Source organism: Leguminivora glycinivorella, chromosome 4 (genome assembly GCF_023078275.1).
Source record: "Leguminivora glycinivorella isolate SPB_JAAS2020 chromosome 4, LegGlyc_1.1, whole genome shotgun sequence".
In the NCBI taxonomy this organism is placed as follows: domain Eukaryota; kingdom Metazoa; phylum Arthropoda; class Insecta; order Lepidoptera; family Tortricidae; genus Leguminivora; species Leguminivora glycinivorella.
The window spans coordinates 5,584,910-5,605,025 of NC_062974.1; the positions used below are offsets into that span (position 1 = coordinate 5,584,910).

Here is a 20,116-nt window from a genome sequence, read left to right on the forward strand (position 1 = left end):
GCGTTCCGCATTTGTTAAAATCGAACGCTTTTGAAAAATTTCTCCTTTTGAAGCGTTATATTAACATGCAGAAGAATTTTCCTCGCTTTTGGAATGGAGGAAAGTGTGTACGCTAATAGGACGTTTGTGATAACGTAGGTGTTACGAGGTGTGCCTTTGTGAGCGTGTCTAACGTGGATAATTGGACTGTAGAAACATTATGTTCTTTATATAACAGTCACATGAAATAAACTTGTCATTCATTAAATATAAATTGAGACGAAGAAGGTTCTAAAAGTAATAAGGCACCTAATTTTTCGTATCCGATTCCGTTTCGACCTATATTTACCATCATTATAACAAAGCAGTTAATGTGACTTCCATTTAATAAATCGGTATTATGACTATTTATTTAAAATGAATTTCGTCAACTATGATGTGAAGTATCATTAGTTTCTCGATACTCTCGAGACATCTTGATATCAAACGTATCGATTTAGTTTTGTAGTGTTTTTGCTAATACATATTATTATGCTCCATTTATTAAATTTAAGTTTAATGAACGTAGTTTGCCTTTTCATAAAAAAAATAACCACTACATGGAGTATATATGGTTGTTTCATTAATGTTTGAAGAAAGTTTTGATTGCTATGAAGCACGATCTTCACTCATATTATTAAATTAAAACGGGACTTAATCGCGTAAAACTTACGTTTTATATTTAACCCGCATAGCTGGGCACCGTTAATCAAATAGTTAACTTCGTTAATCGCTAATCCGTTACTAAAAAAGTTAACTTCGTTAATCGTTAAAGCGATACATTTCGACAAATTTAACGTAAGTTAAAGTTAATCGTTAATCCGTTAATACGTGAAAAAAAATGAACTTTTCTTTAAATATTTAGTTGCATCAGTATCCACTATAACGTATTATACATACATACATACACATACATACAATCACGCCTGTATCCCATAAAGGGGTGTAACACATGAAACTACTGAAGCTTCAGTGCCACTCTTGGCAAATAAGGGCAAATGGCAAATAATAATACGCTAGGGTTGCCACTCTGCCTACATACAACACTGACGACATCCGATGGTATGGGACGGGAAGTTTTCTCACGTTTACACTTGCTAATCACTGGATTCCACGAAGATGAAATCCCTTGCCCTTCATTTTGATTGAAATTACGTACGAACGTTTCGTGAGTACGTGAAGCGATTGAAATCAGGAAACATCGTAATTTCAATCAAAATGAAGGGCAAGGGATTTCATCTTCGTGGAATCCAGTGATTAGCAAGTGTAAACGTGAGAAAACTTCCCGTCCCATACCATCGGATGTCGTCAGTGTTGTATGTAGGCAGAGTAGCAACCCTAGCGTAAAAGTGACTGATGACAATCAAGTGCGGGTAGTTCGAAAAACTCGTACAGCTAGAAGATGTTGATACAACTCCCAGCCAGTCTACCCGTGACCACGGACGTAATGTCATGTCCGAAACGTCGGCTTAAATATAAAACGTAAGTTTTACGCGATTAAGTCCCGTTTTAATTTAATAATATGCTATGAAGCAATCAGAAGTACTTTTGAAGATATTGTAGTATGATATTTGTGGCACACAATATATCTTTCGTTGCAATTTACTGCGGCCATATTTTTGTTATACTTTTCAAGGTTTACGAGCCTTTTTAAATTGCCCAGAATATGATTGAGGCATAGTAACTTTTATCTACTATAGTAAATACAGAGTGCATATAAGGACTAGCCATACTTTACTTTGCCTAGTGGCTTTTGAGCTCATAATGAACGGCTTTTATTAAGGGACCAATGCTGAAATCGCGATAAAAGATCGGCTATTTTATACACCCCGTCTGACGCCATACCGTTCATTTCTAAGATGGAACAGTCAATTTTGTTTTCTTTTGCGAATTCGATCCCTTAATAAAAGTTGCTCATTAAAGCCAAAATTGACTGCTTATCAGTATAAAACATGTGGTGTCAGTACACCACATGTTTTATCTTCCTTCTCATTCCAATAGTAAAATACAACATTGTCTGCGCACATTCACAACGAAATTCTGTCCTCCACGCTCCGAAAATTATTAACTCATTTCCGAGGATAACTTTAATCCGAGAGCAGTAAACTTGGGAGTTAAAGTTCAGTTAACTGGCGCTTTACTTTGGTATTTTCACTTTAGTTTATGACTGGAAAGTTTGGAACTTACGGGAAATTGAGTTACAACTTAATTTCAACACCAAGTTTGTAAATGTTACGTGTCCTGTATGTAATATGGATATTTGTTTTGAAATGTGTAAATTCGTCAAATGTAATTTAGAATTATTCGATAAGAAATGTAACATTAGGAAGCGAACAATCACACATAACATAAAGCTTTAGTAGTCCCAAATAGTAGACTAGAGATGAATAAGAAAAATTGCTACCACATGGCTGTTCGTATTTTCAATGCACTTCCTATGTCGTGGACTGAGTTGCCGAACCATAAATTTTTTTCTAAGCTAAAAAGCTATCTAGTAACCGAATGTTTTTATAACCTCGAGGACTTTTTTCATCAAACACAATTTATTGATTAACACGTATGTATACTTACTCTGACTATTTTCGACATTATTTATTATGTAAATGAGCTGATGTAATATAGATTTATAATGATATGAGATATTGAATAATAAAATAATGTAGTTCCTAGATAATAATGTACCTGACTATTTTTATTATTTAAGATAAATTTTATTTAGTTATAGGAATAATTATGTATATTGTATACCATAAAACGGTTGATTGTGACACAAGCTATAATTGTTTATTAATACTGTAACATCTGTAAACTGATATGCACAATCTGACAATAAATGATTACTTACTTACTTAAATTGTTAGTTATAGGCACCTATGGTAAAGGGAGTAGTAATGCCACTTATCTTGACAGTTAAATGATGACTGACTTTAGACCGGGTCGGGTGGGGGTCGAGACATTATGACACTTCGTTTTTTACATAGAAGTTTTTTTTTTTAATATTATAAATGGGCTTACTCTTGGCCACAGACTAGCCAAAGCAAAGACGTGGCCTACGATGGAGTGAGCTCGCCAAGAAGATGCCTGACACCCTAGATTTGAAGGTTGCCGGGAGAGTTTTTACAAGCTTTTATTGTTTAACTTGCCTTGTTAGTATGTTAGTTTGGGTCAAAACGTAGAATCTAAATTTCACCCACTTTCCGGTTTCCGATTGAGCTGAAATTTTGCACACATATGTAAACTACGTGACAATGCAATGTTATGGTATCATGGACCAGATCTGATGATGGACCAGAAAGGTGGTCATATGAACTCTGTTATGAACTCTCGTATCCCCATCGAGTAAGGGGAACGAAGAATTTTAGAAACGTCTCGGAGAGCAGTAGATGACTGTTGAAAGAAAGGTACAGTCGGCGGTAAAAGCTTGTGCCAAAAATGATTTTTTGCAAAAAAACTTATTTACAATCAAGCGTTCTTGAGCTTGATCCCAGTCTAATCCCGGTCTCACCCATGTCATTTATTTGTCCGTGAGCTCGTTTTCTATAGAAACATTAGGTGGGTGCGTGATCAGATCATCGATCTTTCATAGAAGACGCAGTGTCGGACTGTCATGAAAAATACCGTGGCTTCTATCCGTATAACGGCACGAGGCTTTAATATTACATCGACAAGACGGAAATAAAATTCTCTGCCATTCGCAATGTAATTTTGCTTCGAAATAATTCAAAGCAGGATGAAATTGCAGTGAAAACCTACAAGTATAAAAAGTATACGTCTACCGTTGAATATCATTAGGAATGCGATTTGCTGAGTCCCTTGATGTGCCAAGATGTTCGCTTAGAAAATCGTATATAGACAGGGAGACGATTTCAAAAAAGAACATCTTGTTATACAAAAGGTAAATCTTACCCTGTTAGGAATGCAAACCGTAAATGTTTTTTTTAACATTAATTAAGTTTTTACCTACTTAACATTACTTGCACTATGGATATTAACAGTGTAGGACTTCATATTATTCATAACTTTACAGTAAGTTAATCAATTAGAATTTACTTAAAATAAGTTTTTTTTAATAAATGATATCCAATAAGGCTATTACTACTTGTAATATTGTTTTATTACGAACACACGTTTATTACTAAGATTCAGTTAAGGTACAGCTGGGCAAATCTCGATTGGGGGTCCATTTTTCCATGTTTTACAATGTTTGCATTATTAAATTGAGTGTACACCGGTTATATATGGTAGGCGTATTCAGCGGATACATGTAGAACTCAAGATCATAGTAAAATAATGAAAAAAAATGGATCAGTTACAATTGCCTCTCAGTCTAGATTTGGCCCGCTGTTGACCTACCTTACTTGCTGGGTGTGCCTCTTATCATCTATAAAGAGTACCAGTATTAGTATTGATTGATACTAATTAATATGAATGTAGGTTTATTTATTGTATTTGTGTATGTTTACTTTATAATAGTAGGTATCGACTTGTATTACCTATGAAATAAAACTATGGAAACGGATTAAATCGCGTATAATGAATTTAAAATACATCCCGACGTTTCGAACTCTTTACAGCGTTCGTGGTCAACGGGTGACTGAGGAAAAATTAAAAAGTGCAAAAGCTACCCACTTACAAGAAATATTAACGAACCATGACCACAAATAATATAGATTTCTAAGGCAGGTTCACACACTATTAATAAAGCTAGTTATACAATATTCAAAAAATTTTACCATTACTCTGTTAAAAAATAATTAACCAATTAATCTACACAAAATTGACAAAGAAACAAACTGCAAATGTCCAACACCATACAACACAAATGCCTCACAGCCTTCGTCGTGCTTGTTCCATTATCAGATGTACTACTGGATCCCAAGCCGGTGGTAAAGTAAAGCCATCCTCTCTATTAAAGTTTGGATATTAGTTTTTCATGAGTAACTATCGCGGTAACCGAAGACAATATTTGTATTACCTAGTTGTATTTAATCATTACAATCTCATACTGGCTTTATAATCTTGTGCACCAAACTAATTATCTCTGTTTTGCCCAATGGTTGACTGGTAGAGAATGCCTTAAGGCGTTAAGTAATTTGTACTTTTTATTGATAATTTGTGCAATAAAGTTACAATAAATAAATAAACAGAACATTTTAGGACTATTGAAATCCACTAGTCGACGAGGTAAAGTGTCTTGCACTCGTCTCCCCGTTTACATCTGAATGCACCGATGCATGCAAATGCAGGCGATTCTTGCTCAATCTCCGCCGATTTGCTTCACTCTGCTCATTCCGCAGTCTCATCGCGGCAATTTTGCTCATTTTGCTCGTTTTGCTTATTTCTCGTACTGCGTGCGTTTGCATTTCTTTTCTCTCCTTGCTAAGTGATTTTGTGTTAGGAGATAGAGAATGGTCATTGGTCAATCATAATAATTGTATCAACGTCAATTAATTGTTGTAATGGTAAAAACACGGGTGCAACAAAAACAGCGAGGATTTGCGCATATTGGTATCGTGTTTTGATTAGGAAAATGGAGAGAAAATTTTTTGGCCGTGGCAAAATTTCCACAGCAAAAATTCATTTGTTTGGGCTGATTTTAATCGGAGGCATATTCTTACGGGCGCGTAAAGGCTTTCCGCTTTTTTGGTTAAAATTTTTGCATATCTTCGAGGAAAAAAATAGAAGTCAAAACCTTCTTGAGCCTTGAATAATAACAAAATCATTTCAGCTCCGACGCAACACATTAGACTAAGTAACTTCTAGATATTTCGTCTAAATACTTCATCCATTATTTTGAAGCCTAACCAAAAGATCGGTGAAACATACTTTGTGTGTTTGTGTTGTCAACATAAATCGGATTTTTATAAAACCGTTTGACATGAGGAAACCGAATAATTTTAAGGGTGTAATCATGGTAGGCAAGTATGTTTTATCATTTATCGCGCGACCATAATTGCCTGCCAGATCACATTGAGCAGTTTCCTGTGCTCCGCCTTCCCATTTTGGGAATACAGGCGTGACGAGTTTACGTGCATAAACATAAATAAATATATACATACGCAACGAAGGCTTTGATTTTACCATCGTCTTACATGATTGTATTATGTAAACATTGACCCCGTTTTCCAATCACACCCAGCTAATCCAATGCAGCGTTTCAAGCACATCTGAATAGCACCAGTCGTTAGGGATGTGCTGAAGATATTAGTAGTACGATCTGGGTATCTTGTAATATTAATAGACTGGATTGTATAACAAGCTAAACTGTAGTGATACAGACGTAGCCTATTTACGAATAGTTCGCAGAACCCTGTCATATTCTGATGTGTACTTTATTTATTGATTGTTTATTTAGGAGCCTATTTTTATTCTTACCTACAGTCACACAACAGTCACAATCGCTATGTCGTAGGCTTGTGCCGTTTCGTTCGTTGATCGGAGCGCTCCGATCTCGTTCAATCGCTCACACGAACTAGTTCGCTCTTTTAGGTCTTTTGCTCATTTAGTTCAGCCAGACCAGCGACCACTGCGGTCGGAAAGATCAGAACGAATGGGACCGAATAGTGTCAAAATGATACGAATAGTCCACAGATAGTAACATTCCGGGCCCAAAGGTTGTAAGTAACCGAAGTTTAATATGAAAACTTGACGTTTTTTTGTTGCTCGGCTAATTAGCTCTCGCTCTCGGTCAGCGCAGTCACACACTCGTTCTCGGTCCAAACCGCTCGCGCTCGCCGATCCTATACTGAACTAAATGAGCAAAGACCGAATCTCAGAGCCTGGAAAGATTCAGTTCATTTCGGTCATTGATGGGATTTTATTTCTAACAGTTCATAGTTCGTGAACGACACAAGCCTACTATGTCGCGCGACAAAGCCAAATTGCTTAAATTCAATTGGCACGTGCGTAGCGTCAACGATTATTACTTCGGCTAGACCAGCTGGTCAGAAGTTTCAGCTTCAGTAGGGCTAGCACATGATTGTCGCGAGAGTATGTCGCCGCGAGATAGATTACCCGTCCTTGTGTCATTGATACAATTAGACAAAGACGTGCCATCTATCTCGCGGCGACATATACTCTCGCGACAATCATGTGCTAGCCTTACTGACTAAGTTATTCTTGCAGCAAAACTGAAAGGAAAATGCTTTAATTCTGCTACTTATTCACGTGTTTATTACAAATATTTGTACCTGAGTTATGGAGGTTTTGTATGGTAGACATTACATTAAAAATGTAATTATCTGAAAACACACGATACATTTTGGCAGCTACTATACGTGGTCTTTCTTACTCAGTACCTCAGTTACTCTTAATAGCGATACGCATGAAATCAGGAATCCCTGTGATTTACCAAGACTAGCACATCACTACCCGCGTTAACTGATTCTCTCAATAGCATCTCCCGAGTAGATCCTTTGCGATACAAATGAAAAATAGAAGTAAAGAATTTTAAAAGGGTTTTTTTCCACGTTTACTCTGAGTTAATCCATTAGCCTGGGATTCTTTTCACGAGATGGTATAACGTCTTACAGATCAGATTTTTCAGGAAAACATACCTAATTTTAATTTCGGCTTTTGTATTCATTTTCTCTTTCACGGACTTTGATTAAAGTAATTTTACTTTAATCAAAGTTCACGGAGTAATTTTTTTACTAATTTTGATACTGCTTAGAGATATTGGAATTTGAAATTACAATAATAGGAATTTTGATGTAAAGCTTAACCAGAAATATATGACTATTGTCAGGAGGGCGCTGTTATTCCGATGTATGCGGTGACAGTTCAGTATGAAGAGAATAGTTCCAATTAAATTCAGCAACATGGCGCGTAGTCATATACAGGGTGTAAACCTAATACGGGCGAACCTCTTAACGGTGGTGAGTATAGGACGTATAAAATGTAATTAGATAACTTTTACTTAAAATTGAAATATTTTTTTTATCCATACAAATTAATTCGGCCCGCAACGTAATGCAAACACACTCGCGTTAAACGCTCGTTGACAGTTGTCATTGATTGTCATCGCAACCACGTTTACAGTAGGTACATTGCTGCTGAGATTTTTTTCAAAAATTCATTATGGGGTGAAAATTAAGAGTAAATCAAAAACACCTCTTAATTAATGATAACAATATTGAACTATACGCCTGGTTTCATTTATCGCCCTTATTACGTTTACGCGCTGTATTTCAGGTCAGGCTTTAAGAACATAGGAACAATGTAAGTTAGAAATACTGCAATGTGGGCTGTAACATCTCTGATATTCGGCTACAGCTACAAAACCTCGCGCAATCATCGTTAACCGGTCTCCGGGTGAGAAGAGATTCTGCTAAGTCAGACCCGACACTCGATATCAACCAGTGAGTCAGTGACTTCTCAGGGTACGTCACAGGGTGCTTCGGAAGCGTATGTAGCTAGCTCTTCCTAGCTCTTCTGTAGTGACGCAATAGAGTCAGACTGCATTTGGATCGTCACATAGCGTTAAGAGGATACGGTAGCGAAAATGCTAAAATGGAAACGGAATACTTTCAACTTGGGAATTTTAGTTAAATATACAAGTGTTATTAACTAGATTTATCGAAAAAAAAATTGTCCATTAAGAACCACTCAGTCAAAAGATATTTCAAAAAAATCTTTCAAATCGAGGTTCCGCTCTCGACTCTTTCCTCCTTCAAAACTTAATCAATCGGAACGAAATTTGAGAATCTGAATAACAATGAAATAATCTATGTCGGACCCAACAGAACCAAGACTAATTCGTGGCTTTCGATATCAGAAGGGTCCCACGTTTCAAGTGCAAAATGCTTCTGAACTTTCAAGAGAAATTAACCCTTATTGCCAATTAAAATTTGTCAATCGGAACGAAATTTGAGAATCTGAATAACAATGAAATAATCTATGTCGGACCGTTTAGCTTTTTTGGTTAATTGTTACTAATCTTGAGTATCACACTTTTTTTTGCGCCACAATGAAAAAGGCCGTTTTTGGAATTTTTTTATTGGCTCTAGAATCTTTAAAAAGCAGAATATCAAAAAAATCAAAACGGTCCGACACAGATAAAAATAATAACAATCTGTGTTGAAAATTGCTCTATCTTTAAAAACCAGGGAGGAAATAGTCGAGAGCGTTTGTATGGAGAATTGACCCCTACCGTATCGTCTTAACTATTGTCACTTCGCCTAGGCGTTGCACGTGCAACATTGTTTGCACGTGGAAATATTTGTGCTTGTTGTGCCACATTACCCGGCCCAGCCGAAGTGACTATCGTCGACGCTAAGTGGCTCTTGAATGGCAACTGGCTGTGTCGCGCCTAAGATACGGAAGAGCGATAAAGAGAGCTAGCTACGATAACGATATTATCGTAAGCGACTGTGACGTTGCTTAATTAGGTAGTCAGTAGGCACATCACTACATAATATATTTTTCAGTACAGATGGTGTTTTTTTTACGCACTAGTGCGAGAAGTGGTTCATTATATGGCAGGTCGAAACTTCGGAGGTCCATCTGTACTGAAAAACGTCGTTCGATACACGTGCGAAAAGGGAATTCGTAACTCGTGTCGATTTAAAACAATCCCTTCGGTCGTGTTTTAATTTATCGCCACTCGTTTCGAACTTCCTCTTTTTCGCACTTGTATCGAAATGTACTATTTCAGTACAGATGGTATTTTTTTTACGCACTAGTGCGAGAAGTGGTTCATTATATGCCAGGTCGAAACTTCGGAGGCTCATCTGTACTGAAAAACGTCGTACGATACACGTGCGAAAAGGAAATTCGTAACTCGTGTCGATTTAAAACACTCCCTTCGGTCGTGTTTTAATTTATCGCCACTCGTTTCGAACTTCCTTTTTTACGCACTTGTATCGTAATGTACTATTTCAGTACAGATGGTATTTTTTTTACGCACTAGTGCGAGAAGTGGTTCATTATATGCCAGGTCGAAACTTCGGAAGCTCATCTGTACTGAAAAACGTCGTACGATACACGTGCGAAAAGGAAATTCGTAACTCGTGTCAATTTACCGCCACTCGTTTTTTATGCACTTGTATCGTAATGTACTATTACTTCTCGTGTGTTGAAAAACTCACCAAGTTCAGGATTATATTTTCAACTATTCGTTCGCTCGCTTCGCTCGTGGTTCAACTACGTATATAGATATTCTTTTACTTGCTCGTTTTTCAATTCCACACTCGGCGTTAAAATACAACTTTGCGCCCTTGTATAACAAATAACTATTGTTAGTTTGTGCGGAAAAATAACAACCAGGCAATGTATAGGGCCCAATACATTCCACGACTCTTCTGTTTTCGAATAGGCTTGTATTGCTTCTTACAGTGAACTGTCCTTTCTGTTTCCATCTAAATCTTTGTCATTTTATGAGACGCGTAAACGGTTTATAATCGAGGGCGTCCGTATTTACGGATGTACGTTAAACCGGATTACCGGTCCGGGTGGATCAGGGTTTATTTTTAACTAGTAAATTGCTCTTTGTACATTGCAACTGTGTTTGATTGATACAATAGTAGATTGTATAACAAGGAAGCAAAATGATATATTTACGGCGAGAGTGTGTATTCAATCCTGAGCAAAGCAAAGGTTTCTACTTGAATCCGGAGCGCAGCGAGGGATTATAAAATATAATTCTGAGCGTAGTTAGGGATAGGAAAATGATCCAGGGTCAAAATATAATTAAAAAATAAATAAGTTGAATGTATGTAAATAAGAGTAAAAATTGTGTCCTAGAACAGAAAAATGTCATTTTGATACCTTCTCGCAGGGTGAAAAGAGTCACATTACACATACAACTCCTTCTTAGCGGACAAGAAAAGTCCCCTTTCCGAACAGGCGATGTGTCCATTGGATATGAATCATTTACACAGTGGAAACGTCATTTTTCTCAACACATTTTCATTGTATGATGAAAATAAATTGTTCAAAAAATTGTCTTTTTAACCGACTTCAAAAAAAGGAGGAGGTTCTCAATTCGACTGAATGCTTTTTTTTTGTATGTATGTTATTCGATATCTCCGAGAATCGTGGACCGATTTTCAAAATTTTTTTTTCAATCGATCAGGTACAAAAATAATTGATTTGTTTATAATTTGTATGTTTAGATTATTGCAATCCGATAAGAAATCTGAATTCAAAGGTTTATTATTTTTTGCTTTTTAGTTTCTCCGTGTTTTGTAACGCGCTTATTTTTGAAGGCGGTTTTATTAATTCCAAACTGTCCTGTAGGCCTAGCACATGACGGCCGCGGGAGTATGTCGCCGCGAGATAGACTACCTGTCCTTATGTAATTAATACAGTTAGACAAAGACGTGTCATCTATCTCGCGGCGACATACTCCCGCGGCCATCATGTGCTAGGCCTACTGGGTACCAGAACAATGTCACAATTGCTTACGCTTCGCAGCTAGCTCTCCCTATCGCACTTCTGTTGGCGCGACAGAGCCAGACTGCGATTCGATTACCATGCACGTAGCGTCAACGATTGTCACTTTGGCTAGGCTGAAAGCCGGGCTTAGCTTGCAATATTAAATATTTGATCGTCCAATCCGAAATCTCAGTCTGTCCAATCAGTGAAAGCCTTGCCGATTTCCTGACAGTATCAATTTATAAACTTTGTGTTGTTGTTATCACTACATAGTATATTTCGCTTCCCGCTGTCTTTTGCCTATAAAACTTATAATTTTAACAGTAAAACATCAAAGTAATTACAATCCTTTTTTTATACTACGTCGGTGACAAACAAGCATACGGTCCGCCTGATGGAAAGCGGTCACGACCGTCCTTCAATATATTTAACATTTATGATTCGAAATCATCATTTAAAAGTAAATTTTACCAGCCTCTTTGGGCATGAACTTAAAATTTGTAGGAAAATTCTTTACTCTCTTAAGGATAAAATGCAACTTTCACACAGTTTTTGAAAAATCAAGAGGATTTTACCAGTTGGTGTGGTGAAATAGTACATTTCGATACAAGTGCGTAAGAAAGGAAATTCGAAACGAGTGGCGATAAATTAAAACACGACCGAAGGGAGTGTTTTAAATCGACACGAGTTACGAATTTCCTTTTTGCACGTGTATCGTACGACGTTTTTCAGTACAGATGAGCCTTCAAAGTTTCGACCTGGCATATAATGAACCACTTCTCGCACTAGTGCGTAAAAAAAACACCATCTGTACTGAAAAATATGTTGTAGGGAGCAGAGAAATCCGCCTTTTAGTTTTTCGCACGTTTTTTCCCGACGAACCTGTTCGATCTTATTAATGTACAAGTACCAGTGTTCGACAGTTACCCAGTAGGTGACAGTTGCAGTCTTAAGTCATTATATATGTATATTACAGAATTGTGTCATCTAATGGGCATTAGCGTATCGAGCCATACCATATAATAACTATGTTCCTAAATCAATTGTGACGTGTAATATGTAACAATATTAATAAATAATAGAGTATGAGTATGAGTATGAGTATGAGCACTGATGCTACTTGTCTTTTACATTACTCTCTTCAATTTCAGATAAGGACCGGAAGTACAATAAAATATCAGAGTGCTACAATTAATTATGAGAAATCATTTGTCAAGGAACATTTATTTCCCTTTATTTCCTTATAATAGATTATATTTCGGCGAAGTTATAACAATTTATCACCGGATAATAAATCTATCGAACCATTATTATGGAATAACTCGTGTCGTAAAACAATAGCTCTTGTTAAAGCGAGGTAGGTTTAGGACGATTTGTGTTACATTCGATTTATGGTGTGACCTTTCCTGAATGCTCCTTATTGGTGTAGCCACAAAATTAGGACTTACGTACAGAATAGACACTTCCTGCAATACCGGAGCTTGACAGCGGTTCAGGGTCGTGTTGTCCGTTTCTAATGTATGACACTATTCCTTTCGACTATAATTATTTAGGGTTGTCGAAAATTAAATAATTATGCGGTAAAATTTTAATCATTAAAAGTGTGGTAGCGCACACAAAAGGACTTAATGTTGTGGCGATTTTAATAGCTGAGCATTTCTTTTTTTTTGCCATTTTTTTAGGGAATTTTAGGTTAATTCGTACTCAGAATCACGAGTACTTTCAATCTCACTGGGAGACAAAAAGTGTCCCAGAATTTCCATACATTTTTGTTACTTTCCTCTTTTGTTACCCCACACAACATGTACGGAAAATGGTAACAAAATAAGAAAAAATCGTATGGGACAATTTTTTTAACTACTAGGATTGAAAAAGCTAGTGTTTCTGAGTAGAAATACCATTTTTTTTCAAAAATATCATATTTCATAAAAGTGGCGAAAAAAAAGAAATGCTCAGCTAAAGGCCTCAAACCATATGGAACCGCTTCTTAATTAGAAATGCTTTTTTAATCCATTTATTTCGTATCGTATTCATTTATAAATACATTTTTCATTCTCGATAAGCTCACCTAGAACTTAGTGAACTTATATGTAAAGAGCAAAAAACGGAACAATCTGAAATTTTTAACCTCCAAAATTATCCCGTTTTAAAGCTTGTTTCCAGCTACAGAACCGGTAATAGGACTCACAGACTGTCCATTAGTGGTGCTCTCTGCATTATCCTAAAACCGGCACATAGCTTTCTATCGGAACGGTTCTATCTGGAGTAAGGCAAAATGATTTAGACAAGCTCACTTCTTTATTCATTTTGTCGTTCATAAATAAAATTTCTTGTCCTCTCTCTTATAAGTGTACCAAGTCAAAATTTATGAAATAGGTAAGGTAAGTAGGTAACATGTAGTATAACAGAAAATAAAACATGATGACCAAAACACTGTTTAACTTTAATCTATCGGCCCAATAAATAAATAAATAGTAATTCTTACTTATTAATTATAATCATTTATAAAGGACATATCGTAGTCCTTAAAATTCGAAAAGTTCGTTCGGTTTAGCCCACGCCTTATTCAATTGTAGGGTAAAATAATATGAAATTCATACATGCGCTTTCACTTATTCCGATGGACTTACATTAATTATAACTAACTAACATTATAGCTAATAATTCTTCCTCTTATAAGGCCCATAACTGGGTCCGTAGCTGGGCCCATAACTGGGGCCGTCGTCAAAATGATGAGGCCCATAGTGGACATGGTCGTGGTGGTCCTTCTTCGCTTCCTTGAGGTAGCTGACGAACCAGGTGAGGAAGTAGCCGGCTTTGTGGATGACCAGCCAGAACACGAAGGCGTAGATCAGCTTGAGGATGAAGAACTTATTTAGGACCAAATCGGTAAAATCTAACCTCAGTCTTACCACGGCGGTCGGTAAATGTTGTATGAGCCAAAAGTTTTGGGGAAGTTCTACGAAAAAGTTGTGCCACTTATATGATGCGCGATTCGGGCTTTTACAGTAACAATGTTACTGTAACATATATAGTTAATATAAAAAAACTCGTTTCTGGTTTGCTCACAGTCAACCTGACACACTCCTGCTCGCTTCGCTCGTCGTCGCCTAAGGTTTTACCGGTAAAACCTAGATTTTCCAGTAGCTTTTACGTTATTCAGCCTTTTACAGTAGCTTTTACGTTAATTATAACCAACTAACATTATAGCTAATAATTCTTCCTCTTATAAGGCCCATAACTGGGTCCGTAGCTGGGCCCATAACTGGGGCCATCGTCAAAATGATGGGGCCCATAGTGGACATGGTCGTGGTGGTCCTTCTTCGCCTCCTTGAGGTAGCTGATGAACCAGGTGAGGAAGTAGCCGGCTTTGTGGATGACCAGCCAGAACACGAAGGCGTAGATCAGCTTGAGAATGAAGAACTTCTTTAGGACCAGGTCGGCGAAGTATACTGTGAATATGATAAATGAAGTTTATTATTTATCTATTTTAATCAAAGGTATAAATGAAATAAAACTATTGAAATGGATAATATCGCGTATAATAAATAATCCGCGATATAATCCGTTTCCATAGTTTTATTACATGAGTATCTATCGCGGTAACCGAAGACAATACAAAGGTATAAAGTTAGGTACTTGGAAAAAACGCCATTAGAACTATTTTAAGGGAGGAAAGCTGAAAATAGCCTTGCAAATGTGCGCGTAATAGTGATGTAGTTTGATTAGTAACGCCGTGTCTTGCGTGGGCGACGGTCGCGCGACCGTCTCCGTCGCGTCTCATACTTCCATATCAATAAGGTTTGATTTCGTATGCGTCACATCGCCGTCGCGCGATCATCGCGCGACCGTCGCCCACGCAAGCCACGGCGTAAGTAAAGTTATACTTTAGTTAGAACTTAGAATTAGTATTAAGTAATTTCAATTCAATTTTAAATCTATTGTAAATATGTACAATATGACGTGTACTTTTACACTTTTGGCAATTTTTTAGGGGCACTTTTGCCCCTGTGGCCTATTTGCTGAATAAATTATTTTGATTTAATTTTACCGCTGAAGTATTTCTATTTTGAAAAGTGAACAACTTAGCTTGACGATTAACTGACCTAGTCTCAAAATAAAAATTTTGAAAAAACTTCCGACATAGGGGACTGATTTTCATGAAACATTGCTAAGAAAGCTCCCGAGTAATTCAGCTTTCAAACAAAAAAAAAACTATATCTAAATCGTTTCATCACTATCTCCATACAATGAATGATGTTAACGCTATCAACGTGTGGTCACTGTTTAGTAACTCTTCAGGCATGACATGAATGATTTGAGTGCTCGCGACGGCTACACTCCGTGCACTCGATACCGTTATACACCGTGTTTTTTTTGTTTTCCGTTAAATTCATTCATTATCAGGAACCACCCTGTATATCACTTTTAGTTAAATTCGCAAAAAAAATTCATCATTTTCATACATAATAAATGAATTTATCAGTGTGAGAGACCCTTAAGAATAACATTCAAGTTAGTGTCAAGTGATTGACGGCACAATTGGTAAAGGTTGTCACACACGTGTTCAGTAATTATCTTTATTTTTTTAATAACTCAATTAACGGAATTCAATTTGTTTTACGTAAAATGTTTTCTTAAGTTTTACAATTTGCGTATTGCTACCCTAAAGTCTGTCTCTTTCCCATTTTCCCAGTAAGCACGTCATTAGGAACAAGCATGGAGATAGGAACTTTAATATTAAAAACCTTTTATGCGGCTTGCGTACCGTATGCTTTTACCGCTTAAGAGGAGAGAGGACGACATTGAAATGCATTCCCCACTTTCTTTTCGGGATATTTGTAATCCATGTGTAAAATATTGTGAAATATGATGTGGTGTAAATAAACTGTAAATAATTAGAAAGTACCTATTTTTACATTTATTTCATGAAACTCTTCGTTTATTTTTGATTCGTAATAAAATTTGATTTTTTTATTTTATTATATTACAAGCGAATAAAGAACAGGGTATTTTGACGCTGCAGTAGATGTAAAGAAAAACAAATAATATACAGATAATCAAATACTGAACAGCTGTTAGTAATAAGTCCATATGGCCTCGTTGTAAATTGTTCTGCTGATGCAAATAAGATACTTATGCATGAATGTCAAAGATTCTTCTTATAAATATTGACCAGCTGCAAAACGGGACTTGTCAGCAAATGAATGAATAGATTAACGATTTTTTATTAATTAGTTCTCAATTATGAATTTCAAATTACGCGTAAAAGCGAGTTTAGCGAACGTTCTATTTGACTGTTATTGATTGCTCCGCGGATGCAAATGGGACCCGACATCGAATGAATGGATGAACGAATGAGTTAGTTCTCATGAACCTAAACATTGAACAGTCATTAGTTGAGCGTTCCATATGGCTTAACAGTTCCGTTGTAAATTGCTCCGCGGATGCAAATAGGACTCCTCAGCGAATGAATGAATGAATATGTTTATTCTCGTGAGTTAGTTCTTACGAGTTTGAATATTGAACAGCCAAATGAGCGTTCCATGTGGCTATTATAGTTCGGATGTAAATTGCTTCGCGGATGCAAATGGGACCCGTCAATGAATGAAACCAGTTACGGGTATTGTTATACTATACTCGTACGCTTGCTGGAAATAGTGTTATGTGTCTAGTTTTATACAGCTAAATTAGTTTTTGTTCACATTCTTGAAAAGCAGTTTGCTGTCAGTTAACATAATACTTTACCCGAAAAAACCTAATCGCTAGAAATAATAATAAACAAGTACTTACTAAAAAGCGCGATTTTCTTTTTCTTCCCTCTCGCCTCGACGCCTTCAGACTCCGGAAGCGCGTCGCAAAATGCCACAAAACAGATTAAAAAAGAAATTACGATCTTAGCACGCATTTTGGCCAGATTTACTCGCACAATAAAAACGTTTTATCTTCTCTTTTATAACTTGAATCCTTCGGTCGGTTTGGTGAAGATATTTTGTACAGACAGAGTTATTTATGATTTTTTAAAAGGTTCTTTTTTCAGTCAGCTTTTAAAATAAAATATGAGGTGTTTTATCGCCAAGTTTCAGTGACATAATGGTGATTCTTCACGCTATACAAGAGTTACCTTTGCTAAATGCCCTAAGTAACTCTAAGTGGAAAGTTGTGAGTTTCTTGGCTCTAATAAGTTACGAAATACTTAACAATGAACTTGGAAATGCCGGATTTTGCTGAAAGAGAAAGTGTTGAAGGGAATGACGTAGAAATTTTAATATTTTACGTCGTCAGCTGTTATTTCTTTCTATAAATCCTGAGCCACTACCGTGAGTTTTTGACGTTTGAAAATACGTTGCTAATTGAGTAAATGACTCGAAAAAATACGTATTTAGAAAGTGAAGAGTGCCGCCAATCTGTAACATACTGGAACCAACAACATAGGTATACCGTGACGTATTCTAAAACGTACGTATTCATATAAGAGGCTCTGTAGTTATCCCTAAGTTCGACTCCCAATATGTCCTAGTTAAACAAACACAACAAACCTGAGATTGCCTCCCAATATTGCCTCTATCCAAGACTACAATCGTGGTTTGCTTCATGCTGAACGATACATGAGCAACACAGATAACTCAGCATATGACCAAACGCGAATTTAAATGACCGTACATAAGCGTCATATCACGCCTAAACCCCGCTATTATAGTACATTCAAATATCACATATCATTTTAACGACTGCCATAAATATGATTTCTGGTTCAAAGGCGAATTTTCCCTAAAATCCTTTTATATCCCTCTTTAGCAATGCCGTAGTCAGTGAGAATGAAAGAGATAGCCGAAATTTGGCTTAGAAATCGCTTGAGTGAGGATATCTGTGCGGACCAGTGATAAAAAGGCCTCAATCTTGACTGCCGGCCCAGCCGAAATGACAATCGTTGTCGCTAGGCTCCGATCGAAAGGCAGTCTGTCTCTGTCGCGCCAATATGGAAGAGCGATAGAGATAGCTAGCTACGATAACGATATTAGGGATCATCCACATATTACGTCACACCAAATTTCAGGTTTTTGGACCCCTCCCCCCCTATGTCACGCTTTTTTGTATCCCTTTAACAGGGATTGTCACATTTAGTATGACCCCCCCCCCCCCTTACACTGTGACGTAATATATATCATAAGTGTTTGTGCAATTGGTTACATACCCTGGTCCCTTGGGCGGTGGTGGTAGCATCATACTCGTTATGAAGGTTCAGGTGCGTTTGGTTTTCGACGCCCAGATCTTGCGGATTAGATCGAGCATACATTCATAATAATGACATAATTATATTGGGTTGGCACAAAAGTAATGAGACACTTGGTTTACGTTTTATATTTTTTATTTCCTTTATTTATCTTCCTTCTTAAGTTAGGTTTTGTACAATATGAGTATAAAAGTAAAATAAAAATAACACTTACAAAACAATATAAAACATATAAACACATTATAAAAAACCTAACCTAGGGTGCTGCCAGCAGCGGGGCAGGGCCCAAGGTGCCGGTGGTTAGGGCTGCAGAGAGAGGAACCGTCGGACTATCCGCGCCGTGTCCAAGATCACCGCCTTCTGCATCTGGCCCTTGATCCATCCACCTAGCGAGAGTCTCTTAAGATGGTGGTCGAGACTCTTCGCTATGAGACCGTTCGCTGAAACGACTATCGGAACAATGATCGTTGAATCAACATCCCACATGGCGGTTATCTCGTGAGCCAAGTCTAGGTACTTACTGGACTTGTCCTTCTCGGCTTTCACGAGATTCTCATCATGGGGGATGGTGATGTCAACGAGCACGGCCCGGCGTTGCAGTCGATCTATTATCACAATGTCAGGCTTATTGGCTACAATAGTCCTGTCAGTGATAATAGATCGATCCCAATAGAGCGTGGCACGACCATTTTTGAGAACTGGCGCAGGTAAGTACTTGTAGTGGGTGATTCTCCGAGACCCTAATTTTCAATGTCCGGAGGCTTATTTCACTGAAAACTTTAGTTTAAAATCCTGTTTTTTTTTTCAGAGATACTTTATATCTCTAGTCAACTGGGACATCGATTAGCTTTAGTATAAGGTCATTGTAATTTTTTATATTAAAAAAATATATCCGTTATTCTTACTACTCTGTCGTGTCCGTTCTCCATTTTTCTCTAAACATGTGATGATAACTTCAATTCAGTCAACTTAACGAATATTTTGATTGAGTACATGGATACATTATTAGTTATTACATTACTAAAATTTAACAAGTATTTTTTTATCTATAATTTTGTATTTAAAATTTAGGAAATAAGAGATGTCCGCGACAAAATTCTTATTTCTCTGGTGCGGGTTTTATTCGCCTGTATCGTAAACGTATTGAAGATTGTAGACAAACTTCCCCCCGCGGGGAATAATCAGTCGCGCTCGGAACGTGGTACGAGGTGGAAGTGTCGGCTGTTGCACGTGGCTCCGGAATTACGAAGGTAAATATCTTATTCCTCTGTCCGTGGTTCAGGTAGCATTCTTATTACTCTGTTCGATTTTTTGGGATTTGTGTAACTTTTAAAAATGTACTTTTTTGCTTTAACGACAGCCGCGTTGTATATACACATTATAAATCAGTGGTTTTTTTTCGATAATTTCTTATTCCTCTGTCCCTTATTCCTATGGATTTTGGACAATGGAATAAGAATTTTCTAAATTTTCTTGTTTTTCTTAACT

General features: G+C 37.0%; 1 protein-coding gene across 1 annotated transcript; it reads right to left on the bottom strand.

The window, feature by feature from the left end:
• Nucleotides 1-13,832: 13,832 nt before the first annotated feature.
• LOC125225830 lies at nucleotides 13,833-17,449 on the bottom strand. Its single transcript, XM_048129690.1, has 2 exons — nucleotides 17,188-17,449; nucleotides 13,833-14,846 (listed from the first exon to the last, which is right to left on the bottom strand). Exons 1-2 carry the CDS (start codon nucleotides 17,300-17,302, stop codon nucleotides 14,605-14,607), a joined length of 357 nt encoding a protein of 118 aa, XP_047985647.1. The 5' UTR covers nucleotides 17,303-17,449; the 3' UTR covers nucleotides 13,833-14,604.
• Between the last annotated feature and the right edge of the window lie 2,667 nt (nucleotides 17,450-20,116).